The 27,924-nt window shown below is 44.7% G+C and overlaps 1 protein-coding gene across 1 annotated transcript; it reads right to left on the reverse strand.

The window, feature by feature from the left end:
• On the reverse strand, positions 1-27,924 carry LOC126071909 (zinc finger protein 14-like). The gene is made up of 4 exons (XM_049876361.1): positions 27,809-27,924; positions 7,088-7,214; positions 5,630-5,810; positions 1-5,276 (listed from the first exon to the last, which is right to left on the reverse strand). Exons 1-4 carry the CDS (start codon positions 27,809-27,811, stop codon positions 3,980-3,982), a joined length of 1,608 nt encoding a protein of 535 aa, XP_049732318.1. The 5' UTR covers positions 27,812-27,924; the 3' UTR covers positions 1-3,979.

Here is a 27,924-nt window from a genome sequence, read left to right on the forward strand (position 1 = left end):
TCAAACAAAGAGGAGAAGGTAAGGGTGCAGGGAAACTAGATTACTAGAAATGAACCTACCAGAATGAGAATGTTCACACATTGTGAAAAATGTAACCAAGGTCACTAAACAATTTGTATAGAAATTGTTGAACAGGAACCTAATTTGCTGTGTAAACTTTCAGTAAAAACACAATAAAATATTATTTAAAAGAAAACAACAAGATAGATGGGACCTAGCATGATCCTAATGTATTGGCGTTGCTAGGCACTGGCCAGACATTCACAGACAAGGTGTCATCTGTTGAACACAAACAGCTTCATGAAACGCCAGTATGAGACATGGCTACTCTGTGACCATGATGGGTCAGGACAAAAGCATGGCCACTCCATAATGATCTCTGAGCAGATAGAGAAACCAGGACATCATCCAAAGCACAAAAAAGACCAACCAAGTTCTATCCTGGCCAACGGGGTGACTGCTGCCCCTTTCCAGTAACAGCTACCTATAACGTTGGAAAAATAGATGGAAGCTCCATGAGTTACAATCAACCAGTTGCTCTCGAGTGGATTGTGACTCATGGAACTTCAGTCTGTTTTCCTAACATTGTAGATACAAATTATTAAGATTCCCATTCACGGAATTACACGCCTTTCCTGATTGCTTCCAACCCAGTGAAAAGCTCTAATTTGTTGTACCTTCCCCAAAACGGCCAAACACCCTCCAAAGTCTTAGAAGACCCTCCTACTGAGACACCCAAGGTCACCTGAAGGCATGTGCTTCCTGCCTTTGCAGTAACTCAGGAGTCTCAACTTTGTTTGCCCATCGCGGATGTGTTCCTGGTGTTCTTTGGCTGGAGGACATTGGCATGAGCAATATTTTCACTATTAGCAATGAATATAAAGTCATTTTAATGGAAAAAGATGGGAACGATATAGGAATTAGAGAAAAACACACCAGAAAGAAAAATGTGAAAAGGTGTATTATTTAGTACTATTAACCTAGAACATAATTAAAAAAAAAAAACAGAAATAATCACAAGGGTGAATTACCAATCCATAATCAGGATAGAATATTTTGATATACCATCTCAGCTAATGAAACATAAAACATAACAATGACATTTGTAGCTATAAAACAGATTTTAAAACCTAGGTAAGATTTTCTAGGAAACACGTACAGAACTATGATGAAAAAATGCTAATAGTTTTCTATCACACATAAAAAATCAAAGGAATTAAACACTGGGTTACCACATAAAAAAGTGAAAGTAATCAAATATGTTAGATTTATCATTTAGAGATGGCATTCAGTTGCAACAGAAAACTCTCATGATCTGCCAAACATATTTCAAATGATAATTTCAATCATGCAAATGTCAGAAACAATCAGTCCATGGTCAGTGCAGCCTCCTAACAAAGCCATCGGATCACTACGTTTCCTGCATTTTTGGCAGCAGCATTAAATCTGTCATGGTGGAATCTGGGACTAGAACTATGTATTGCAGGAACAAGGTGCTTACAAGAGAGATCACATGACATGAAAGAGCTGGTGATGAAAGGGTTCAGAGGATAAGAGATCACTCACTACAATAGCCTGAAGCAATGTGTACCTGAGCAACAAAGAAGGTACCTTCTGGAAAAGCCAGCAGAAGCTGCTGCCTAGGAGGGAACCAAAGTCAAACACCCAATGTGTGGTTTGAGCTGTTCTTGAGTGATGAAGCCAGACGTCAAAGATGAGCTGTAACCTAGGCTACCAGGTTCCTATGCATCTCTCTCTCCTGATGGCTCAACAGAACGGAGAGGAATGGCTTCTTCACTTCTGCCTTCCAACGCTCACTTGTACACCTTCCCCTTCTCGTGAACTTTAACCCAGAACCACAAACAGGGACTCTGGGAGATGTAGCTCCCAAATTTACCCATGATGACAGTTGTGGTGAAAGGAGTTCCTTTATGTGGTCTTTTGCCTTGGTTCTTTGGAAAAACAGCTTGAGAGAGTTTTCCCCTAAGCCCTGAGGAGTTACAGTTGCCCTAGTTTCCTACCCCAGAGGGTGTGTTACTTTTATCCAGGTTGATTGACATTTCTTGTGATTGGTATGCACCCTGCAGGGATTGGTCTATAGATTATGCACATAAGGTGAGTTGTGGCCCAGCCTTGCCTACTATTCAAATGAAGTGTCTGTGTCCTACAGAGAGGGGATTTGTCCGTTTGTGGCCCCCACAGGGAAAGGCCATGCCTTGAAATTGACAAGAAGTTGCGTGTGTATATATCTGTATGTGTTTATATATATATATACACATATATATATGTACAGCAAGCCCCAGAGAGGTCTTTACAGAGACAGAAAGAAGCAGGAAGACAGGCAGAAGGAAGAAAGAAAAGATGCAGAGAGAGAGGGGAGGCAAGGACCCTCCTAAAAGAGCTGTAATATTGGTCAAGAGCTGTAACACTGAAGACAGCAAGAGGGCTAGGAGGGGCCCAGGAGCAGAGGTGGTGGTGACAGATGGCAGGGCCAAGAGGAGCCTGTCCTCAAGAGGCTAAAAGTAAGTCTGCATGGTCAAGAGAAGTTCAGAGAGCTATCCTGCATTAAGAAGTGAGAGTTTGTCTGAATGCTTCTTGATCCTCATCCTGAGTTGTAGCCTGCTGATCCTGACCCCAAATTGTACCCTGTTCCTTAATAAACCACTTAATTGTAAGCATGGTCTGTGAGTCACGTGTGGCCATTGCCACGGATTATCAAACCCAGCAAAATAGTAGCCTGTGGCATGGGGTGGGCAGCTAGTGTCAGAACTGGTAAAGGTTGGGGAGTGGAGGTATGTCTCACCTTCACTTCATGGGAATCAGCTTTATACTGATGGTGATTCTCATCATTTCCCTTTGTGAAGTTAGACAGGTACTGATGCTATTACTACTACTAATATTATTACCCCCACCCTTTTAGAACAATGAAATTCAGTAGAACCACCTGTACCCTAGCTTTCATCTTTATGCTACAAGGTTTCTCAACTCAATGCATCATGTCAGATTTCCAACCAAGGTCAAGGACAGTGAACAAAGCTCAAAATATGAACATAACTTACACAAAGCTGTCCTCTTTCAATATCTTCTTCCAGTTTCTAATTTGTTATAAAAATGGTATGTGGTATTGACTAGAAACAAACAAGTGTTCGAGATATGCCTTCTAATACTAAAGAATGAAGGGGAAGGTACATATCAAGTCAGCCAATTCCAGTATCTTCAACAGTAAACCAGAAAAGAAATTTGAACAATACCAAAGTCTCATATCATCACTACATATTAGAAACATAATGGAAAGTAGGAATCAAAAACTTTTCATGTAAAATTATACCACGATGCACATTGAAAAAAAAAAAAACCTCTGGGTCCAAAAGACATTGTAATGCGAATGAGACATGTTTTATATTACTGTACAATTAAAGTTTTATATAACAACAAAAAATATATATATCTATATAGCTGAAAAATTACATAAAAACCAAAAACCAAACCAGCTGCCATTAAGGCAATTCCAACTCATGGGGCCCCATGGGTTTCATAATAGAACTGCACTCTATAGGGTTTTGAACAGCTGATTTTCTGGAAATACATTGTGAGAGCTCTCTTCCAAGGTGCCTCTGCATGGATTGGGACCACCAACCTTACAGTTAATAACTGAGCGCCTGTTTAACCATTTGCCGTACCCAGGGACATAGAAGGATATTTATTATCCTATTTATATTAGAAACATAAACTAGAAATCAATACACAAGAGATCCATATTAAGGATGAGGCACTTAAAAAAGCAATATCATGTCTATAAAAACTTAAAGGATTTCACTCCTACTCTTCAGTTTTCATATACAAATAAGGGAATTGATATACCTGTAGGTTTTCCCATGTTCTTTACATTGATAAGGATTTTTTTTTTTCCAGTGTGTGTTCTTGTGTGTAAAACAAGGCTTTCAAGGTGAATAAAGTCTTTCTAACATGCCTTGAATCCTTAAGATTTCTCTCCAGTGTGTTTTCTCAGATGTTCTTTAAGAGATTCGGGATACTTGTAGGCTTTCCCACACTGCTTACATTCATAGGGTTTCTCACCAGAGTGCATTCTCATATGTAATCGTAGGGAGTTACGCCAAGGGAAGGCTTTCCCACATTCTTTACATTCAAAGGGTTTCTCGCCAGAGTGCATTCTCAGATGTTGTCGTAGGGAGGCAAACCAAGGGAAGGTTTTCCCACATTCTTTACATTCATAGGGTTTTTCTCCAGTGTGTGTGCTCATGTGTTGTCTAAGGTTTGCAGACATACTGTAGACTTTTCCACATTCCTTACATTCATAGGGTTTCTCTCCACTGTGCATTTTCACATGTATTCGAAAGTATTTGGGACAACGGAAACCTTTTCCACATTGCTTACATTCATAAGGTTTCTGTTCACTGTGTGTTTTCTCATGTCCGTGAAGGGCAGAGTAACAAGTGAAGGCTTTTCCACACTGCTTACATTTATAGGGTTTCTCTCCAGTATGTGTTCTCTCATGTTCTTGAAGGGATGAGTAAAAAGTGAAGGCTCTCCAACAATACTTACATTCATAGGGTTTCTCTCCAGTGTGCATTCTCACATGTTCTCGAAAGTATGTGGGACAACTGAAGGCTTTCCCACATTCCTTACATTCATAGGGTTTCTCTCCACTGTGCCGTCTTAAATGTAATTTAAGGGAGGAGGAATGCATAAAGGTTTTCTCACATTGGTTACACTCATAGGGTTTCTCGTCAGAGTGTGTTTTCATATGTGCTTGTAAGGAGTTGGGCCAATTGAAGGCTTTCCCACATTGTTTACATTCAAAGGGTTTCTCTCCAGTGTGTGTTCTTACATGGCTTTCAAGGTATGAGAGAACCATGAAGCCTTTCCCACATTGCTTACATTCGTAGGGTTTCTCTCCACTGTGCATTTTCACATGTTTTTGAAAGTATTTCGGACAAATGAAGACTTTGCCACACTGCTTACATTCATTAGGTTTCTCTCCACTGTGTATTTTCATGTGTTGTTGAAAGTATCTGGGACAACTGAAACCTTTGCCACACTGCTTACATTCATAAGTTTTCTGTTCACTGTGTTTTTTCTCATGTCCATGAAGGGAGGAGTAACAACTGAAGGTTTTCCCACACTCTTTACATTCGTAAGGTTTCTCTTCACTGTGACGTCTTAAATGCAGTTTAAGGGAGGAGAAATGCATAAAGGTTTTCCCACATACTTCACATGCAGGGATTTTCTGTCCTCTGTGACCGCTTACACGTTCCCTAAAGATAAGGAACAAGTGAAATGATTAGTACAACTACATATTTCCCATTCTCGGTGAATGAGGATGTTTTCTACATTTTCTGCATTTTTCAAAGTGGAACAACCTGAATACTTGGCTGAGAGCTTGAATAAAGCCATCGCTTCCACACTGTTTCTTACTGTGTGGGTTCCTGACCATTGTTTCCAACTGAAATATGTTTCAGACCCTCAATATCTACATCACATTTATGCAAATGTTATCATGTGAAAACTCTGGGTACACAATTGTTTAGCTACATTTACACTTCTTTAATTTCAAGAAAGTCTAACATTCTCCTGAGACACTCCTTCCTCTTGTATAAATGCCACTCACCTTGAATGCTTCTTCTGGATTTGGGGCTGATCTTCAATGTTATGAAGTTTCCTTTTTTCTTCCAAATCAGACAAGGAATCCTTTGTCATGAAATTTTTTCTTTCCTCATCATTGGAGATTTCATTTCCAAATATATCCTGCTGAGGACTTGAACCAGTGGTTTTAACTTGAATACACCAATCTGCAAAAATTGGTAACACAATATAATTTCTTGGGGAAATAGGAAAGAAAAACAACCATTTATGGATTTCTTTTCATATACTGATGAAGAACTGTGAGCAAATTTTATAAGGAATTATGGACACATAAGCAAAGGAAAACTCTGAGGACTTTGACAAAAACAAGCAAAATGGGTCAAAATGGCAGCCTATTCACTAAGAAGCCAGTTGCTGCAGTCATCCTCATCATGTCACAGTAGAACTGTGATCCATAAGGTTTTCAATGGCTGATGTTTTGGAAGTAGGTCACCAGGACGTTCTTCCAAGGCACCTCTGGGTAGACTCAAGCCTCCAATCTTAGCAGCCAAGTGCATTAACAGTTTGTGTTACCCAAGGACTCCATCTAATAAGAAATATTACACTTCCAAAAAGACGTAGACTGGTATTGATATAAAGAGGATATCATCGGACAGCAAACTAGGGAGGAAATGAGCAAAGTGCACATGCTCAAATCCTATCTTTAAAGAGGAAATAGGAAAGTCTTTCCCTGGGAAGAAGCAAAGTGTGAGGATGGATGAAAACTGAAAGAAGACAGATAAATACAAAGTACTTTCTACTAGACATCTTTGGGAACACTTATCCCCAAAATTAACTTCATCCTTCTCAAAGACTAATTTATTTTTGTAATTGATATTTCCAAATATAATCCTGTTAATAAAAATCATCTTCATTCCTAAGGTTCTTGCCTTCCTGGTGCTCACAAGCATAGATGCCCTAGACAAGTCCTCCCTCCACTATCCCCAAGTCCCACTGGGGGAATCACATGGGAATGTGTGGCTGACGCCCTGTTAATGGAACAAAGCTCATGATCAGGGAGGACTAAGAAGGGCAATAACTATTTCCATGAGATGGACCAATACTTTGGGCTTCATGGTGGCTAAAGATGGATAAGAGTAGGTTCAACTGCAGCAAAATTACCGTGTTAAATGTGGATTAGTCAGAGTATAACTCTCACAGGGGTGAAAACCACAAAGCTTCTCTCTGTGTGCCATAGGAGACTATGCCCAAACTTAGAAACTTAGGGAGCCTTGAGATTGTAACCATGAGAAATAAAAAGTCGGTTTAATGCATAAAACTCTGCTTTCATGGAAAAGCTCTCTGACCTCATGTCCCAAGAGGTCTGAGACTGTGTCTGTCTTTTCTCTAATACATTCCCATTCCTCAGCCCAAATAAAAAACGACAATGTGGGAGATATATTTGTTCCACAAAAGACAAGTGAAAGAATGATGTCATCCTTACCTACTGAGGCCAAGTTCCAGAAGGTTTCCAGCATCACATCTTTGTAGAGATTCCTCTGAGAAGCACTCAGCAAAGCCCACTCTTCCTGGGTGAAGTTTACAGCCACATCCTCTAAGACCACCGAGTCCTAAAAGAGCCCACATATTGTTTCAGCAACGCACCATCTTCCCAGTGTGCGCAAGAGGATGGGGGAGGCTGCCAGCCTGGGGTACTGGACTTATTCACAGGATGCTGAACCATAGAAAATCAGCATTCTTGTGGGAGACGCTAATCATTAATGCAATAAAATACAATATACTCTGTAATGGTAAGTGCTTTCAAAATATGATGTGTGACAACAATGAATGATATATACTTACGCTCACATCATTAAAACTCATTATTTTTAGTGATATTGGGCAGATTCTGGGGCAAGGTAAAGACTAACTAAATCAACATTCAGAAAACACTGGAAATAGACATTCACTTTGTTGAGATACTGTTTTCTTATCAGATACAAAGAACTGGAACCAGAATTTCTGGGTGATGCAAATACTTAGGGTACTTTTTTTTTTTTTTTAATTTTTTATTGTACCTTAAGTGAAAATTTACAAACCAAGTTGGTCTCTCACACAAAAATTTATATACACCTTGCTATATACTCCTAGTTGCTCTCCCTCTAATGAGACAGCACACTCCTTCCCTCCACTCTATTTTCATGCCCATTCGGCCAGCTTCTCACCCCCTCTGCCCTCTAATCTCTTCTCCAGACAAGAGCTACCCACATAGTCTCATGTGCCCACTTGATCCAAAGAGCTCACTCTTCACCAGTATCATTTTCTATCCCTGCCTGAAGAGTTGGCTTTGGGAATGGTTCCTGTCTTGTGCCAACAGAAGGTCTGGGAACCTTGACCTCCAGGGTCCTTTTAGTCTCAGTCGGACCATTAAGTCTGGTCTTTTTACGAGAACTTGGGCTCTGCATCCCACTACTCTCCTGCTCCCTCAGGGGTTCTCTCTTGTGTTCCCTGTCAGGGCTGTTATCGGTTGTAGCCAGGCATCATCTAGTTCTTCTGGTCTCAAGCTGATGTAGTCTCTGGTTTATGTGGCCTTTTCTGTCTCTTGGGCTCATAACTACCTTGGTCTTTGGTGTTCTTCATTCTCCTTTGCTCCAGGTGGGTTGAGACCCACTGATGCATCTTAGATGGCCGCTTGCTAGCATTTAAGACCCCAGAAGCCACTCTCCAAAGTGGGATGCAAAATGTTTTCTTAACAGATTTTATTATGCCAATTGACTTAGATGTCCCCTGAAACCATGGTCCCCAGACCCCTACCCCTGCTATGCTGGCCTTCAAAGCGTTCAGTTCATTCAGGAAACTTCTTTGTTTTTGGTTTAGTCCATTTTGTGCCGACCTCTCCTATATTGTGTGTTATCTTTCCCTTCACCTAAAATAGTTCTTATCTACTGTTTAATTAGTGAAAACCTGTCTCTCTCCCTCCCTCCCCACCCTCGTAACCATCAGAGAATATTTTCTTCTCTGTTTAAACTATTTTTCGAGTTCTTGTAATAGTGGTCTCATACAATATTTGTCCTTTTCCAACTGACTAATTTCACTCAGCATGATGCCTTCCAGATTCCTCTATATTATGTTTCACAGATTCATCATTGTTCTTTATCGATGCGTAGTATTCTATTGTTGTGAATATACCATAATTTATTTATCCATTCATCCGCTGATGGGCACCTTGGTTGCTTCCATCTTTTTGCTATTGTAAACAGTGCTGCAGTGAACATGGGTGTGCATATATCTGTTCACGTAAAGCCTCTTATTTCTCTAGGATATAGCCCAAGGAGTGGGGTTGCTGGATCATATGGTAGTTCTATTTCTAGCTTTTTAAGGAAGCCCCAAATCAATTTCCAAAGTGGTTGTACCATTTTACATTCCCACCAGCAGTGCGTAAGTGTTCCAGTCTCTCCACAATCTCTTCAACATTTATTATTTTGTTTTTTGGATTAATGGCAGCCTTGTTCGGGTGAGACTGAATTTCATTATAGTTTTGATTTGCAGCTCTCTAATGGCTAATGATCATGAGCACTTCCTCATGTATCAGTTAGCTACCTGAATGTCTCCTTTAGTGACATGCCTGTTCATATCCTTTGCCCGTTTTTTAATTGGGTTGTCTTTTTGTAGTTGAGTTTTTGCAGTATCATGTAGATTTTAGAGATCAGACGCTGATCAGAAATGTCATAGCTAGAAATTTTTTCCCAGTCTGTATGTAATCTTTTTACTCTTTCGGTGAAGTCTTTGGATAAGCATAGGTGTTTGAGTTTTAGGAGCTCCCAGTTGTCTAGTTTCTCTTCTGCATCGTTAGTAGTGTTTTGTATACTGTTTATGCCATGCATTAGGGCTCCTAGCATTGTTAGGGTACGTTTTTGATACTGCTCAATTTCAACAAGTCCGATGTACAGGCAACAGAGTCACAGGGCTGGCCTGGTCCCCTCAAATCCTGCAGAGGCAGAGAAAAGTCACCTCCCAGGATGATGAGGACACTGTGGACAAAGCGGGAGGCCAGGGCCCTACGGCCTGGCAACACCTGTCAGGTATGAGGAACACCTGGTTCCTGTAGAATTCACCAGACCAGCAAGTCCTCTCAAATCAATAGCCGAGCGCCAGAATTAGAAGAAGGTGGTACCAAAAGGAGAGTCTCGGAAGGGTCTGATCCTAATGCAGCCCAAGGTGATTTTAATGGGCAAAAAATCATACCTAGTTAATACCTTTAGAGCGATAAGGGAGAACACCACACCATGAAATAAAAAGCAACCAAATGGGAAAAAAATTACAGATTGTGAAAACAAAAAATATGATTCAAGAACTTTAATGAAAAAAATCCCACCTTTATCAGCCACCAAGAAGGGACTGCTACTTCAACTGAAGTTGGGTAACAGGCAGATACAGCTAACTCCATAAGGTAAAAAGATAGCAATAGGTCTCTAAAGAAATTAAAAGGAAGGGATTAAAATATATAAAAGCAGAAAAACCACACACGCACACACACACACACACAAAAACCATTGCTGTCAAGTCGATTCTGACTCATAGTGACCTAATAGGTCAGAGCAGAACTGCCCCATAGAGTTTCCAAGGAACTGCTGGTGGGTTCAAACTGCTGACCTTTTGGTTAGCAGCTGAAGGCTAAACTGCTCCGTCACCGTGGCTCCAAAAGAAAGCAGAAGAGAAGGAAAAAAACCTGTAAAACCCACGAGGGTTAAATAGGTAGCCTACGCATCAATTGGAAGATATGCGTGTTTTCACCCTTCAAAAAAAAAAGCAAAAGCCGTTGAGTTGATTCTGGCTCATAGTGACCCAATAGGACAAAGAAGAACTGCCCCACAGAGCTTCCATGGAGCAGCTGGTAGATTCGAGCTGCTGACCTTTTTTGGTTAGAAGCCAACTGCAACACTACAGAAGTAAGTCCCCCCTGATTCTCCCAAGCTCAATTCCCCTTTAAAATTAAACTTCCTCTGAGCTGGGCATCCCTGTTACTGCAAAACTTAAACCCTGGACTCACTTGATCCTAAGAAAGACCAAATTAAATTCACTGAGGAATTTAAAATTTTGTTGGAACCTATTATCCCAGCCTTACCTGATCCCTATCAACTAGTTCACATGCTCGCAAGGCTAACTGATGCTCGTGGACAAACCAGACGCCAGTTGGAACAGCCATCAGAAAGATCTTAAAGACCACAGCTCCCATGCAAGTAGGGAAGCACTTAAAAGGTCCGGGGAAACTCAGCAGTCTTTTAACAGCCATCACTGAGAACTTCTCTAAAACAATTGACTAGACTATTATCCAGTCCTGCAAACAAAAAAGATGAAAGTGTGGGGAACTGCAGGGACAGAGCTGAAGAAACTTTTAGAGAACATTTAAGCAAAAAAACTACCCCAGACACAACAGCAGCTTTGCCTGCCCATAAATAGATTAAAGCCTGAAATTAGAGACCTGATTAGCAAAAATCAGAGTGGGAAGTCACATGCTTAGCTGAATATTTGGAAAGGGCCCTAAAAAGCAAAAGAAATGGTTAGGCCGACTTTTAGCTCCTCAAATCTAATAAGTACAACAGCTTAAATGTCATCAGCCTTTAGAACACAACTCTAAACCCAATCTCATCAACACCGAAACTTATTGATATTACAAGAAAAAGGGACGTTAGAAAAAAAAAAAAACACTGTCTATACTTAAAAAAAAAAAAAAAAGTTTTTTTTTTTCTTTTTTATACTTAGAAAGCCCAGTGCTCCCCAGTGTTGACAAAGCTCCGAAGAAAATACCAGTGGACTGTTTCTTCTACTTCCTTTAAATCACCAAGGAGAAACTAAGATTCTCCTAATAGGGGATCTTATACTTCTCATAGACTCAGGAGCAACTGTGTCCACTTTCAACTCCACTGCTTTATGCCAACTTCTTCGTCAGAAGGCTAAAACCGTATCAGTAGGAAGTATTTCTAGTCAAGTACAAAAGAACCCCCTAGTCGAGCCCCTAGTTACCCTAGTTAGGCCACTAACCCAAAGAACATATCTGCTTTTTATAGAATTCTTCTCCTGCAAGCCTCCTAGGGAGAGACCCCTTTCTCAAAGGAATTGTAAAAGAAACTCCTCCCTAGAGGGCACTACCTTAGAAATGCCCGACGAACTGCTTCCTTTAAGTTTGTTACAATCTCAACTATCCTAGCAATCCATTCACATCAGTGACCATGTTAACCCAAGTCCCTGAACAATTCCGGGCAAATTCCTCTACCAATATAGGTCGTATACATGGTGCAGATGCTATTAAAATCAGAATCAACCTACTAAGCATTAGTAAGAGTTGAGCTTATAATTAAAGATTTTTTAAAGAGGGGCCTAAGCATTCCATGCATTAGCCCTTGTAACACTACCCCCATCTTGCCTGTCCTCAAACCTCAGTGGAAGCTGTCGGTTTGTTCAAGACCTTAAGGCTCTAAATATCGCCAGCCCCAGGTTTCCAGTCGTCCCTAACTCCGACATCCTCCCGTCTTAAACCCCTAGCAATACAGAACGGTTTGCAGTAGTTGATTCATGCCCAGCCTTCTTTAGCACAACAGTGCCTGAAACAGCCAATACCTCTGACCTCACATGGCAAAAATTACAATATTCTCAGACCATCATGCCCAAGATCAGAGAGGCTCCATCCGGTTGTTTACAAGCCCGTCAACAAGGCTTAAAAGGGTTTACAATTTCCTCCGAATCCAAAGCAGCAGCAGTAACAGAGTCCTTGTATTTACACAGGCAGCTAGCCAATAAGGGACACTAAACATCCAAAAATAAATTACAGTTATCTCAAAAAACTGTCCACTGCCTAAGGCATAATCTGTCAGCTAAAGGCATTTTGCTTTCACCAAATCGGCTCAGAACTATCCAGAATTTCCCAGGCCTGTCGCAAAGAGGCAGCTTGAAGTACTAGTCAGTACTTTCAAATTTCTCTAGTTGCCTCTCCTTTATGTAAACAAAACCATGTGTAGCAGTTCTACTCTGTCCTATAGGGTCTCTAGGAGTCGGAACAGACTCTACCGCAACAGGTTTGTGTTTTTTTTTTTTAATATAAACAAACACAGTCAAGAATTCCAGGACCCCTCCCCTAGACTAGGGGCGATGAAAAGCCTTTTACAGATCTTATGCAAGCCCTCAGCCACCTCCGACTTTAGGCCTGCCAAGTTACACAAACCCTTTTCCTTGTTTGTGCAGGAAAACGGTCAGGACTTCAGAGTACTTACAAGAACAAGGAGAAAAGCAGAAACCTGTTGCCATTATAACTATAATCCAGTTGTGAAAGCTCACCCCCCGTTACCAAAAGGCACCAGCAGCAACTAAGATCATTGACGTTTCAGGCAATATTGTACAAAGAATCACCTCGAATCTTAGGGTTCCACGTGCCATATAACAACAACTAAATGTGTAAAATACCCACCATTTTTCAGCCAGTTGCTTAATCTCTTATAAAATACTCCTGATATTCGCATCCCTGCTGCACGTTCTTACCCTGCCACCCTCGTCCTACCACCCAAAGTGGGGAATCCCCCACGGTTGCATCTCTCTTGTCTCTCAACTTTCCACTCCTGCTCTGATCCAGAAAGGAAACCCAACTGTCAAATTTTGTTCTCAACTCTCTGTAAATGAATCACACCTAAGGCCTACAGAAAAGGCAAAAAATCAGGCCCTGTAGACCATCACCTCACAATTTTAATTAATTAAACAGGGACTTCCCCAAGGCTTGAGCTGAACTAATGACCTTAACTCATGCTATCAACTAGATGAAGATAAACCTACCAGTGCATACATTGACACAAGTACGCTTTAAAAGTAGTTCATGATTTTAGTATGTTATAGAAACAAAGATTTCTTAACTCTGCTAGCACTCCAATTAAAACGGACCTCAAGTAGCCCAGCTTCTTTTTTTTTATTGGGCTTTAAGTGAAAGCTTACAGCTCAAGTTAGTTTCTCATACAAAAATTTATACACATATTGTTATGTGACCCTAGTTGCTATCCCTATAATGCGACAGCACACTCCTTTCCACCCCGGATTTCCCATGTCCATTCAACCAGCTCCTGTCCCCTTCTGCCTTCTCATCTCACCTTTGGACAGGAGCTGCCCCATTATTCTCATGTATCTACTTGAGCTACGAAGCACACTCTCCAAGAGTATCATTTTATATCTTATAGTTCAGTCTAATCTTTGTGTGAAGAGTTGGCTTCAGGAATGGTTTTAGTTTGGGGCTAACAAAGAGCCCAGGGGCCATGTCCTCAAGGTCCCTCCAGCCTCAGTCAGACCATTACATCTGGTCTTTTTACTAATTTGAGTTTTGCACCTTACTTTTCTCCTGCTCTGTCACGGACTCTCTGTTGTGTTCCCTGTTAGGGCGATCGTTGGTGGTAGCTGGGCACCATCTAGCTTTTCTGCTCTCAGGCTGATGGGAGTTTCTGGTTTATGTGGCCCTTTCTGTCTCTTGGAAACCGTGGTGGCATAGTGGTGAAATGCTATGGTTGCTAACCAAAAGGTCCACAGTTCAAATCCACCAGACGCTTGTTGGAAACTCTATGGGGCACTTCTACTCTGTCCTATAGTGCTGGTATGAGTCAGAATTGACTCGATGGCAACAGGTTTGGTTTTTTGGGTTTTTCTGTCTCTTGGTAGCCCAGCTTAGTGCCTTCTTGTTAGCTAAGAAAATAGCCATAATAAAGATGGAAATTCATCCCTGCAAAGCAAATCTCAAACACAAAGGTGATACTTTAGCTGGTCATCACGCTAAACTAACTGCTAAAAAAAAAAAAACTGTACTTCCCCTGACTTTATGTAAACTAGGTAAGAGTCCAACCAAAGACCTTACAATAATTAGTAACCCAGTGAGGTGCCTCCACATTACAAAAACGAAGTTATAGTAAAAACTGTACAAAGCTTTAACACAGCCTGGATGACGAACTATTTCCTCCAGAATCTCTAGAACTGCCTCTCTTTTGAGCTTTCCATGAAAGTACACACCATTTAATAAAATAATGTTAATTATGTCCAAATAGTAGTGGAAAAATTGTAATAAAACAGCCCAAAAATGTATTAAAAATGCTTTATTTGTCAAATTCATAATCCAAGAAAAATGCTGCCATAAAGATTAAAGCCTAGAAAACCCTGTGGGGCGGTTCTACTCTGTTGCATGGGGTAGCTTATGAGTGGGAATCAACCCCACAGCATCTAAAAACAACAGACATAAAAAGAGCAACTTAAGCACAGAAGGAAGCAGACACAAAGGTCAGATGGGCACTATTTGAAGGCGATACAGGATGATGAGTCTACAAGTCCAGGAACTCCGAGGATTGCCTGCAGCTACCAGAAGCTGAAATACAGAAGAAAGGACTTATTCCTACAACCAGCACCCTGATTTCAGACTTTTAGTCTCCCGAAATATGAGAAAACAAATTTTTGTTCTTAAAAACCACCTAGAATAAGAATAGATCACATCTTAGGCCATAAAGCAAGCCTTAGCAGAATCCAAAACACTGAAATATTACAAAGCATTTTCTCTGACCATAAGGCCATAAAAGTAGAAATCAGTAACAGAAAAAGCAGGGAAAAGAAATCGAACACTCGGAAACTGAACAATACCCTGCTCAAAAACGACTGGCTTATAGAAGACATTAAGGATGGAAAGAAATTCATAGAATCCAATGAGAATGAAAACACTTCCCATCAGAACCTTTGGGACACAGCGAAAGCAGTGCTCAGAGGTCAATTTATATCAATAAACGCACACATCCAAAAAGAAGAAAGGGCCAAAATCAAAGTATTATCCCTACAACTTGAACAAATAGAAAGAGAGCAACAAAAGAAACCCTCAGGCACCAGAAGAAAGCAAATAATAAAAATTAGAGCAGAATTAAATGAAACAGAAAAACAACTGAAAGAGTTAACAAGTCCAAAACCTGGTTCTTCGAAAAAATTAACAAAATTGATAAACCATTGCCCAAACTGATGAAAGAAAGAACACGAGAGGAAGCAAATAACTCAAATAACAAATGAGATGGGCGATATTACAACTGACCCAACTGAAATTTAAAGAATGGTATCAGATTACTATGAAAAATTGTACTCCAACAAATTTGAAAACCTAGAAGAAATGGATGAATTCCTAGAAACACACTGCCTACCTAAACTAACACAGAGGTAGAACAACTAAACAGACCCATAACAAAAGAAGAGATTGAAAAGGTAATTAAAAAACTCCCAACAACAACAAAAAAAAGCCCTGGCCCAGAGAGCTTCACTGCAGAGTTCTACCAAACTTCCAGAGAAGAGTTAACACCACCACTGCTAAAGGTATTTCAGAGCATAGAAAGGGCTGGAATGCTCCCAAACTCATTCTATGAAGCCAGGGTATCCCTGATACCAAAACCAAGTAAAGGCTCCACAAAAAAAAATTACAGACCTATATCCCTCATGTACTTAGATGCAAAAATCTTGAACAAAATTCTAGCCAATAGAATTCAACAACATATAAAAAAAAAATTCACCACGACCAAGTGGAATTCATACCAGTTATGCAGGGATGGTTCAACATTAGAAAAACAATGAATGTAATCCATCATACAAATAAACAAAAGACAAGAACCACATGATTTTATCAATTGATGCAGAAAAAGCATTTGACAAAGTCCAACACCCATTCATGATACAAACTCTCAGCAAAGTAGGAATTGAAAGAAAATTCCTCAGCATAATAAAGGGCATTTATACAAAGCCAACAGCCAACACCATCCTAAATGGAAGGAGTCTGAAAGCATTCCCCTTGAGACTGGGAACCAGACAAGGATGCCCTTTATCACCACTCTTATTCAGCATTGTGCTGGAGGTCCTAGCCAGAGCAATTAGGCTAGGTAAAGAAATAAAGGGCATCCACATTGGCAAGGAAGAAGTAAAAGTATCTCTATTTGCACATGACATGATCTTATACGCAGGAAACCCTAAAGAATCCTCAAGAAAACTACTGAAGCTAATAGAAGAGTTCAGCAGAGTATCGGGATACAAGATAAACATCCAAAAATCAGTTGCATTCCTCTATACCAACAAAAAGAACATCAATGAGGAAATCACCAAATCAATATCATTTACAGTAGCCTCCCAGAAGGTAAAATACTTAGGAATAAATCTTACTAGAGATGTAAAAGACCTATACAAAGAAAACTACAAGACACTACTGCAAGAAACCAAAAGAGACCTACATAAGTGGAAAAACATACCTTGCTCATGGATAGGAAGACTTAACATTGTAAAAATGTCTATTCTACCAAAAGCGATCTATAGATACAATGCAATTCTGATTCAAATTCCAATGACATTTTTTAATGAGATGGAGAAACAAAGCACCAACTTCACATGGAAGGCAAAGAGGACCCGGATATACAAAGCATTACTGAAAAAGAAGAACAAAGTGAGAGCCCTCACTCTACCTGATTTTAGAACCTATTACCACCACAGTAGTCCAAACAGCCTGGTGCTGGTACAACAACAGATACATAAACCAATGGAACAGAATTGAGAATCCAGACATAAATCCACCCACATATGAGCAGCTGGTATTTGACAAAGGCCCAAAGTCAGTTAAACAGGGAAAAGACAGTCTCTTTAACAAATGGTGCTGGCATAACTGGATATCCATCTGCAAAAAAATGAAACAAGACCCACACCTCACACCGTGCAGAAAGTGTAACTTAAAATGGTATGAGGTCCCCCTGTCTCTCCACTCACTTCTCTTTTTTATATCTCAAAAGAGATTGGCTCAAGAGTGGAGAGAAGGTATGTGCTGTCTCAGGGGAGAGCAATTAGGAGTATATAGCAAGGTGTTTATAAATTTTTGTATGAAAGTCCAACTTGATTGGTAAACTTTCACTTAAAGCACCATAAAAATTAAAAAAAAAAAAAAAAAGAGATTGCCTCAAGACACAACCCACTTGTAGACTGAGTCCTGCCTCATTAAACGTAACTACTGATAATCCTATGTCATCAACATCATAAAGACAGGATTTACAACACACAGGAAAATCACAGCAGGTGACAAAATGGTAGATAATCACACAATATTTTGGGGGGACACAATTCAATCAATGATAGTACCTGTTTTCATTAATCAAAAGAAATCAGAAGATTTTCGCTTTTATGAAAAAAGGTAAAAAGCAGAAATATCATTCAGCAGTTGTTTTGCAGGAGCCGTTAAAGAGACAGAGTGCAGCCAGGGTATCGAGAGGAGCATAGCAAAGACCGCTCCCCGGAACTACACTCCGCATCTCAGTATCAAGCAGTCATAGCTTTCAACCCTGTGTGTGAGTATCTGTACTTTATCTTGATGTATTTTGTGCATCCATTAGCAAGATGTATCTTAAGGTATCAGAAAAGCCTAAGACCCCTGGTAAGGGTGTGTCCTAAGGGTGTCTGTTATTTCGTAGGTTATTTTTGGGGTCTGGGAACACTCAAAAATTTTTCTCATATGCTTAATGTAATTGCTTCTCCACTTTACGGCGTTTCAGCTTACAAAAGCATTCATAGGAATGCTTTACTTTAGGATAACGTGGGAAACCCAAATACCTGTAAGAATGGCTCAAAACCAAACACCTGACACCACAAAATGCTGGCAAGGATATGGAGCAACAGGATCCCTCATTCATTGCTGTGGGAAACGCAAAATGGTACACCCACATTGGAAGCCAGTGTAAGAGTTTCTTACGCAGCTAAACATAGGCTTGCCGTATCAGTGAAGACTATGTGCACAAAAGAATTTATACACAGATGTCTGCTGTTGTTGATGTTGTTAGGTGCCGCCGAGTCAGTGCCAACTAATAGTGACGCAATGTACAACAGAACGAAACTGCCCGCTTCCACGCCACCCTCACGATCGTCATGCTTGAGCCCACTGTTGCTCCGACTGCGGCAGTCCATCTTGTTGAGGGTCTTCCTCTCTTTCACTGACCCTCTACTCTGCCAAGCATGGTATTCTTCTCCAGGGACTGGTCCCTCCTGATAACATCTCCAAAGTATATAAGACAAAGTCTCACCATCCTTGCTTCTAAGGAGCTTTCTGGCTGGACTTATTCCAAGACAGATTTGTTTGGTCTTTTGGAAGCCCACCTTATATTCAATATTCTTCACCAACACCACAATTCAAAGAGGTCAGTTCTTCTTCGGTCTTCCTTATTCACTGTCCAGCTTTTGTATGCATATGAGGTGATTGGGGCAGGGGCACCTTAGTCTTTAAAGCGACATCTTTGCTTTTCAACAAAACATGTTAACAAGGAGGTCTTCTGCAGCAGATTTTCCCAATGCAATACGTCATTTGATTTCTTGACTGCTGCTTCCATGGGTGATGACTGTGGATCCAAGTAAAATGAAATCCTTGACAACTTCAATCTTTTCTCCGTTTATCATGATGTCACTTATTGGTCCAGTTGTGAGGATTTTTGTTTTCTTTATGTTGAGATGCAATCTATACTGAAGGCTGTGGTCTTTGATCTTCATCAATAAATGCTTCAAGTCCTCTTCGCTTTCAGGAAGCAAGGTTGTGTCATCTGCGTATCACAGGTTGTTAATGAGTCTTCCTCCAATGCTGATGCCCATTTTTCTTCATGTAGTCCAGTTTCTTGGATTATTTGTTCAGCATACAGATTGAATAAGTATGTTTGAAAGGATAAAACCCTAATGCATACCTCTCCTGACCTTAAACCACGTGGTATCCCCTTGTTCTGTTCGAATAAGTGCCTCTTGTTCTACATACAGGTTCCTCATAAGCACGATTAAGTGTTCTGGAATTCCCATTCTCTTCAATGTTATCCATAATTTGTCATGCCTCTGCACAGTCAAAAAAACACAGGTAAACATCTTTCTGGTATTCTCTGCTTTTAGCCAAGATCCATCTGACATCAGTATGGATATCCCTCGTTACACATCCTCTTCCGAATCCGGCTTGAATTTCTGGCAGTTCCCTGTCAATATACTGCTTTTGAATGATCTTCAACAAAGCTTTACTTGTGTGTGATATCAATGCTGTTGTTCAATAATTTCTGCATTCTGTTGGATCACCTTTCTTGGGAATGGGCACAAATAGGGGTCTCTTCCAGTTGGAAACCCAGGCAGCTGTCTTCCAAATTTCTTGCTATAGACGAGTGAGCAACTCCATCCCTGCAACCCTTTGCTGAAACATCTCAATTGGTATTCCATCAATTCTGGGAGCCTTGTTTTTTGCCAATGTCCTCAGTGCACCTTGGACTTCTTTCTTCAGTACTATTAGTTCTTGATCATATGTTACCTCTTGAAATGTTTGAACGTCCACCAATTCTTTTTGGTACAGTGACTCTGTGTATTCCTTCCATCTTTTTTGATGCTTCATTCAATATTTTCCCCATAGAACCCTGCAATATTGCAATTTGAGGGTTAAATTTTTTCTTTCAGCTTGAGAAATGACAAGTGTGTTCTTCTCTTTTGGTTTTCTATCTCCAGATCTTTGCACATGCCATTATCATACATTACTTTGCCTTCTTGAGCCACACTTTGAAATCTTCTGTTCAGTTCTTTTACTTTATCATTTTTTCTGTTCACTTTAGGTACTCAACATTCAAGAGCAAGTTTCAGAGTCTTTTCTTGACATCCATTTTGGCCTTTTCTTTTTTTCCCATCCTTTTAATGACGCCTTGCTTTCTTCAGGTATGATGTCATCTCACAACTCATCTGGTCTTCAGTCATTAGTATTTGATGCATCAAATCTCTTCTTGAGATGGTCTCTAAATTCAGGTGAGATATACTCCAGGTCCTACTTTGGCTCTCATGGACTTGCTCTAATTTTCTTTAGCTTCAACTTAAACTTGCGTATGAGCAATTAATGTTCTCTTCTGCAGGTGGCCCCAGCCTTGTTCTGACTGATGTTATTGAGCTTTTCCATCCTCTCTTTCCACATATGTAGTCGATCTTATTCCTATGTATTCCACCTGGTGAGGTCCACGTGTATAGTCGTTATTTATGTTGTTGAAAAAAGGTATTTGAAATGGAGAAGTTGTTGCTCTTGCAAAATTCTATTACGAGATCTCTCGTGTCATTTCTATCACCAAGGCGACATTTTCCAACTACCAGTCCTTCGTCTTCGTTTCCTACTTGTGCATCCCAATCATCAACAATTATCAATGCATCCTGATTGTATGTTTGTTCAATTTCAGACTGTAGAAGTTGGTAAAAATCTTCAATTTCTTCATCTTTAGCCTTACTGGCTGGTGCATAAATTTGAATAATAGTCGTATTGACTGATCTTCCTTGTAGATGTATGGATATTACCCTATCACTGACAGTGCTGTACTTCAGGATAGATCTTCAAACATTCTTTTTGAAGATGAATGCAACACCACTCCTCTTCAAGTTGTCATTCCTGGCATAGTAGACCATATGACTATCTGATTCAAAATGGCCAGTACCAGTCCATTTCAGCTCATTAATGCCTAGGATATTGATGTTTATGTGTTTCATTTCATTTCTGACAAATTCCAATTTTCCTAGATGCATACTTTGTACATTCCACGTTCCAATTATTAATGGATGTTTGCAGCTGTTTCTTCTCATTTGGAGTAGGACCACATCAGCAAATGAAGTTTACTCCATCCATGTCAGTAAGGTCGACTCTACTTTTAGGAGGCACCTCCTCCCCTGTCCTTTTCTGAGTACCTTCCAACCTGAGGGGCTCGTCTTCTGGCACTACATCAGACAATATTCTGCTGCTACCCATAAGGTTTTCACCGGCCAATATTTTTAGAAGTAGACCACTAGGTCCTTCTTCCTAGTCTGTTCTGGTCTGGAAGGTCCACTGAAACCTGTCCACCAAGGATGACCCTCCTGGTATTTGAAATACCAGTGTCATAGCTGCCACCATCAGAGCAACACACAAGCCACCAGAGTAAGACAAACTCACAGAGAACTGGTGGATCCCTTATAAATATAAACGCAAAATTCATCAACCAAATACTAGCAAACCGAATTCAGCAACATATACAAAGGATCATACACCATGACCAAATGGAATTCATCCCAGGAGTAAAAGAGGAATAAAACGTTGGTTCAACATACTTTAAAACAAACAAACAACTCTCCCTGCTCACAGTGTGGAAAAAGCTCCCTCCTCCGGGGCCGACTTCTCACCAGCATGGAACTCTCAACCTGCATCAGTTTAAGGTTCCAACATAAATAAATGCTCAGATGCATAAGCCCTTTCTCCAGGAGTCAGACCCAAAGAAGTCTTTCTCTAAGTCTAACCTTTGCAGACTTTTTCAACTTGCACAAATTACACCCTTGACTCCACCATGTCTGCACAGGCCAAATCCCAACCAACAGAAAACAGCTTCAAGGCAACTACAATTACAACCTCAGAAAGGATGAAACACCCCAAGCACACCTGCACCTGGACCTCCCCCTCCAATGCTACTCCCAGTACAAATAGCTCCTTCTGGGCTGTTGAGTGGCCAGGGCCATCAACAGAGGGAGGGTTCCTAGAAGACCTGTCTGGTCCTTGCTTTACCTCCTTTGCAGACTCAAAGTTGGACTCAGCTTGGAGTCACTGACCTCACTCCAGGCGACACAACAGCTTCAGACTACCACTGGTAAGTTTTGCGAGACAAAGACCCTCAAACCCAGTGTTTGAATAAGGACCCTGCAGAGTCACTCTTTTACCCTCTATTCAAGGATAAAGTGAGGCTGGGAAATCCTAAGGTGCTCTTTTTTTTATTATTGTTGTAAAATTATATATAACACATTCGCCAATTTAATGGTTTTCACATGTACAATTTAGTGACATCGATTAACACTAATCCTTTGCAAACTAGCTGCTTCCTAAACAAGAACTCTCCCTCTCCCCCTCCCTCCCTCTCCTGGTGGTGGCTGTTGTGTACCATGGAGTTGCTTCCACTCACAGCAACGCTTGTGACAAAGTAGAACTGTCCCATAGGGTTTTCTTGGCTGTAATCTTTACGGAAACAGATCACCAAGTCTTTTTCCCAAGGAGCTGCTGGGAGGGTTGGAATTGCCGCCCTTTTGGTTGGCAGCCCAGCACTTACCCTGATAAACTTTGGTTTCTATACACCTGCTAAGGTGCTCTTTAAGGCTTCAAAGAACTGGAAAACACTTATCAGTTTCTGCAAACAGATGTCAGTTAACTATTATCCTCGTAACAGACTATCCTAAATCAAGCAGTCGGAACCCTTCTGTTTTACAGGTCCCATTTGACAGAATGCGCATTAATCTCTGACGCCCAGATACTAACGGGAAATGGACAATGTACTAGCTGACACACAATATCCAGAGGCGGTGGAAGTGAATGCTCAATAAGGGGTTAATCCGAACCACTCTTGAGCAAACAAGTGAGGGGATGGAGGAATTGTGGTTGTTCTCAGAAAACACACCCAGAGTGTTCCAGGAAGTATCTGAAGAAAATGTTCTCAAAATTTGTTCCCACACTGCTTTCAAGAAATGTATGCAATTAACCAATATGAAAAGAGAATTTCCTTCTTTTACAATAAAAATCACACATTGTCACAAACCCTGTGCCCTGCACAGGAGTGTAACTACTATTCCTATGAATATTTTCAATCCATCTCCTCTTCCGCTGGACTTTAAAGCATGCAATTGTGTGCATTTTCCCGCAATTCTGATGGAAAAGAGAACGTTCCTAAGACACTTCCCCGGCAGCAGTCTCCACTGAGCCCTCAAATAACCCCAGTCAGAGCTAAAAGGGAACCAACTGACCAGGGAAACATACTACCCTCAGCAATGACAACAAAAAAGGCGAAAAGGAATTACTGTTTTACGTTTAGAGGATCCGTGGCCAGAATAAGAAAAGGAACCTGGGCGCTGGGCTGAACGCAGCCAGGATGATCACAGCAGTGGGGGGGGCTAGGGGGGACACTGACCAGGTGCCCCAACCGCCTGCTCTGGACCTACCCTGCCTGCACTGAGCTGTGGGCAGCTCCGGCCCCACGTCTCTGAGCAAACAGGTAGAACACCCCCTCTCATCCACTCATATGAGAACGGCGTGGCCACGGTGAGGCCCCAATCCTGTCCTACCGCTGTGCTAAATAAAAATTAATGGCCCTTTGTGCCAAGGGTGACCTTCCCGAGAACCGGTTGTTCTTCAAAGTGTTCTAACGTCAGGGACTTGCCTAGAAAAACAAGCTGACTTGAGGGGTGTTTCTGACTCACCACCCAGACACCGCCAATCCCCAACAGACAAGCGTCCCTATAAAGCCAGCAACAGAGAGACCCAGTGCAAGACCCTCCAATTAAAAAAATGTCCGAGACCCAATCACTGTAACTTCCCTACAGAAATTCCCTCGCTGCCTGGAAAAGCCCCACACGCGACCCTTCCCACATTCAGGGTGGCTGCCCCCTGAGTGTCATCCATTCTCCTCAAACAACCTGTGTGACAGCACCCTAAAAATCTGAGGTGCTTCACATAACTAAGATGGCAGACACAAATTTGAATCACAATCCATTTTGCCCAGATTCCATTTTGTTTAAAGCTCCTGCTTCTAAAAATCTTCATTCTTGTAAAAGGTTAACCGCCTCTTGAGCAAACACAGAGGAAGCAAGAATATGGCCAGAACAGGTGATAAGATATTCCAGGAAATGCACCCAAGAGAAGGAGTCTCGAGACTCCCTTAAAAGCTATTTCTGAAAGAACGTTTGTGATATGTGTAAATACCAGCTAATATGGAGAAAGACTTGTTTGTACCTCTGGATAAAGTACTCTTTCACCAGCCCCAGCAGAGCACTTCGCACTTTCGCTTTGTGCTGCCCAGTTCAGTACGAAGTGCTGCGTTCCTCAATACAACCCACTATTCTCTACTGACAGAGTCGGAACTTAATTTTACACTTTGACAAACCCTCCCACCCACAGCCGACCTGATGGCCTGTCATTGTCTTTGATTTTCCTGTGACACTCCTCCCAGTGCGTCAACCTTTCCTCACAGTCCCCGCTGACCCTCTCCCCTCTGTGTCCACCTCCCCTCAGTCCCCGGTGACACTCTCCCCGCCGTCTCCACCTCTCCTCACAGTCCCCGGTGACCCTCTCGCCTCCGTGTCCACCACCCCTCAGTCCCCGGTGACCCTCTCCCCGCCGTGTCCACTTCCCCTCACAGTCCCCACTGACCCTCTCCCCTGTGTTCACCTCCCCTCAGTCCCCAGTGACCCTCTCTCCGCCGTGTCCACCTCCCCTCACGGTCCCCGGTGACCCTCTCTCCGCCGTGTCCACCTCCCCTCAGTCCCCGGTGACCCTCTCCCCGCCGTGTCCACCTCCCCTCACGGTCCCCGGTGACCCTCTCCCCGCCGTGTCCACCTCCGCTCAGTCCCCGGTGACCCTCCCCCCACCGTGTCCACCTCCCCTCAGTCCCCGGTGACCCTCTCCCCGCTGTGTCCACCTCCCCTCAGTCCCCGGTGACCCTCCCCCCGCCGTGTCCACCTCCCCTCAGTCCCCGGTGACCCTCTCCCCGCCGTGTCCACCTCCCCTCACGGTCCCCGGTGACCCTCTCCCCGCCGTGTCCACCTCCGCTCAGTCCCCGGTGACCCTCCCCCCACCGTGTCCACCTCCCCTCAGTCCCCGGTGACCCTCTCCCCGCTGTGTCCACCTCCTCTCAGTCCCCGGTGACCCTCTCCCCGCCGTGTCCACCTCCCCTCACGGTCCCCGGTGACCCTCCCCCCGCCGTGTCCACCTCCCCTCAGTCCCCGGTGACCCTCCCCCCGCCGTGTCCACCTCCCCTCAGTCCCCGGTGACCCTCCCCCCGCCGTGTCCACCTCCCCTCAGTCCCCGGTGACCCTCTCCCCGCCGTGTCCACCTCCCCTCACGGTCCCCGGTGACCCTCCCCCCGCCGTGTCCACCTCCGCTCAGTCCCCGGTGACCCTCCCCCCGCCGTGTCCACCTCCTCTCAGTCCCCGGTGACCCTCTCCCCTTCGTGTCCACCTCCCCTCAGTCCCCGGTGACCCTCTCCCCGCCGTGTCCACCTCCCCTCAGTCCCCGGTGACCCTCTCCCCTTCGTGTCCACCTCCCCTCAGTCCCCGGTGACCCTCTCCCCGCTGTGTCCACCTCCTCTCAGTCCCCGGTGACCCTCTCCCCGCCGTGTCCACCTCCCCTCAGTCCCCGGTGACCCTCTCCCCGCCGTGTCCACCTCCCCTCACGGTCCCCGGTGACCCTCTCCCGCCGTGTCCACCTCCCCTCAGTCCCCGGTGACCCTCTCCCCGCCGTGTCCACCTCCCCTCACGGTCCCCGGTGACCCTCTCCCCGCCGTGTCCACCTCCTCTCAGTCCCCGGTGACCCTCTCCCCTTTGTGTCCACCTCCCCTCAGTCCCCGGTGACCCTCTCCCCGCCGTGTCCACCTCCCCTCACGGTCCCCGGTGACCCTCTCCCCGCCGTGTCCACCTCCGCTCACGGTCCCCGGTGACCCTCTCCCCTTCGTGTCCACCTCCTCTCAGTCCCCGGTGACCCTCTCCCCGCCGTGTCCACCTCCTCTCAGTCCCCGGTGACCCTCTCCCCTTCGTGTCCACCTCCCCTCAGTCCCCGGTGACCCTCTCCCCGCCGTGTCCACCTCCCCTCACGGTCCCCGGTGACCCTCTCCCCGCCGTGTCCACCTCCGCTCACGGTCCCCGGTGACCCTCTCCCCGCCGTGTCCACCTCCTCTCAGTCCCCGGTGACCCTCTCCCCTTCGTGTCCACCTCCCCTCAGTCCCCGGTGACCCTCTCCCCGCCGTGTCCACCTCCCCTCACGGTCCCCGGTGACCCTCTCCCCTTCGTGTCCACCTCCCCTCAGCCCCCGGTTACCCTCTCCCCGCCGTGTCCACCTCCCCTCAGTCCCCGGTGACCCTCTCCCCGCCGTGTCCACCTCCCCTCACGGTCCCCGGTGACCCTCTCCCGCCGTGTCCACCTCCCCTCAGTCCCCGGTGACCCTCTCCCCGCCGTGTCCACCTCCCCTCACGGTCCCCGGTGACCCTCTCCCCGCCGTGTCCACCTCCTCTCAGTCCCCGGTGACCCTCTCCCCTTCGTGTCCACCTCCCCTCAGTCCCCGGTGACCCTCTCCCCGCCGTGTCCACCTCCCCTCACGGTCCCCGGTGACCCTCTCCCCGCCGTGTCCACCTCCGCTCAGTCCCCGGTGACCCTCCCCCCGCCGTGTCCACCTCCTCTCAGTCCCCGGTGACCCTCTCCCCTTCGTGTCCACCTCCCCTCAGTCCCCGGTGACCCTCTCCCCGCCGTGTCCACCTCCCCTCAGTCCCCGGTGACCCTCTCCCCTTCGTGTCCACCTCCCCTCAGCCCCCGGTTACCCTCTCCCCGCCGTGTCCACCTCCCCTCAGTCCCCGGTGACCCTCTCCCCGCCGTGTCCACCTCCCCTCACGGTCCCCGGTGACCCTCTCCCGCCGTGTCCACCTCCCCTCAGTCCCCGGTGACCCTCTCCCCGCCGTGTCCACCTCCCCTCAGTCCCCGGTGACCCTCTCCCCGCCGTGTCCACCTCCCCTCACGGTCCCCGGTGACCCTCTCCCCGCCGTGTCCACCTCCCCTCAGTCCCCGGTGACCCTCTCCCCGCCGTGTCCACCTCCCCTCACGGTCCCCGGTGACCCTCTCCCCGCCATGTCCACCTCCCCTCACGGTCCCCGGTGACCCTCTCCCCGCCGTGTCCACCTCCCCTCACGGTCCTCGGTGACCCTCTCCCGCCGTCTCCACCTCCGCTCAGTCCCCGGTGACCCTCTCCCCGCCGTGTCCACCTCCTCTCAGTCCCCGGTGACCCTCTCCCCGCCGTGTCCACCTCCCCTCACGGTCCCCGGTGACCCTCTCCCGCCGTCTCCACCTCCGCTCAGTCCCCGGTGACCCTCTCCCGCCGTCTCCACCTCCGCTCAGTCCCCGGTGACCCTCTCCCCGCCGTGTCCACCTCCTCTCAGTCCCCGGTGACCCTCTCCCCGCCGTGTCCACCTCAGCGAGTCCGGGGCCGCTTCCCCTCACAGGCGCTGGCGTCCCCTCCGCGCAGCCCGCCGGCCCGTGACGAGACCTCGGGGGCCGTCCCCCGTCCTTCTGTCGGTCCCCTCAGGGTGGTGGCCTCCACCCGGGGCCGCGCGCACGGCCGCCTCCAGCCGGTTTGAGCCGGCCCTCCCCTCGCCCAGCCTCGGACACCCGGCCCCGCGCTCACCATGTCCGGCTTCTGCAGACGTGCCGTGGTCCCGTCCGCCGGAACAAGCACTTCCGGAGTCGCGCAGACAGATAATAAACTTTCAATCGTCGTACGCGCCGAGCAGAGACGTCTGG

Source organism: Elephas maximus, chromosome 3, assembly GCF_024166365.1.
Source record: "Elephas maximus indicus isolate mEleMax1 chromosome 3, mEleMax1 primary haplotype, whole genome shotgun sequence".
Classification (NCBI taxonomy): Eukaryota; Metazoa; Chordata; class Mammalia; order Proboscidea; family Elephantidae; genus Elephas; species Elephas maximus.

Coding starts and splice junctions, on each gene's coding strand:
- LOC126071909 (XM_049876361.1), bottom strand. Junction 5,811..7,087: donor CTGGAACTTGGCCTCAGTAG/GTAAGGATGACA, acceptor CAATTTTTGCAG/ATTGGTGTATTCAAGTTAAA. Junction 5,277..5,629: donor ATCCAGAAGAAGCATTCAAG/GTGAGTGGCATT, acceptor CCTTATCTTTAG/GGAACGTGTAAGCGGTCACA.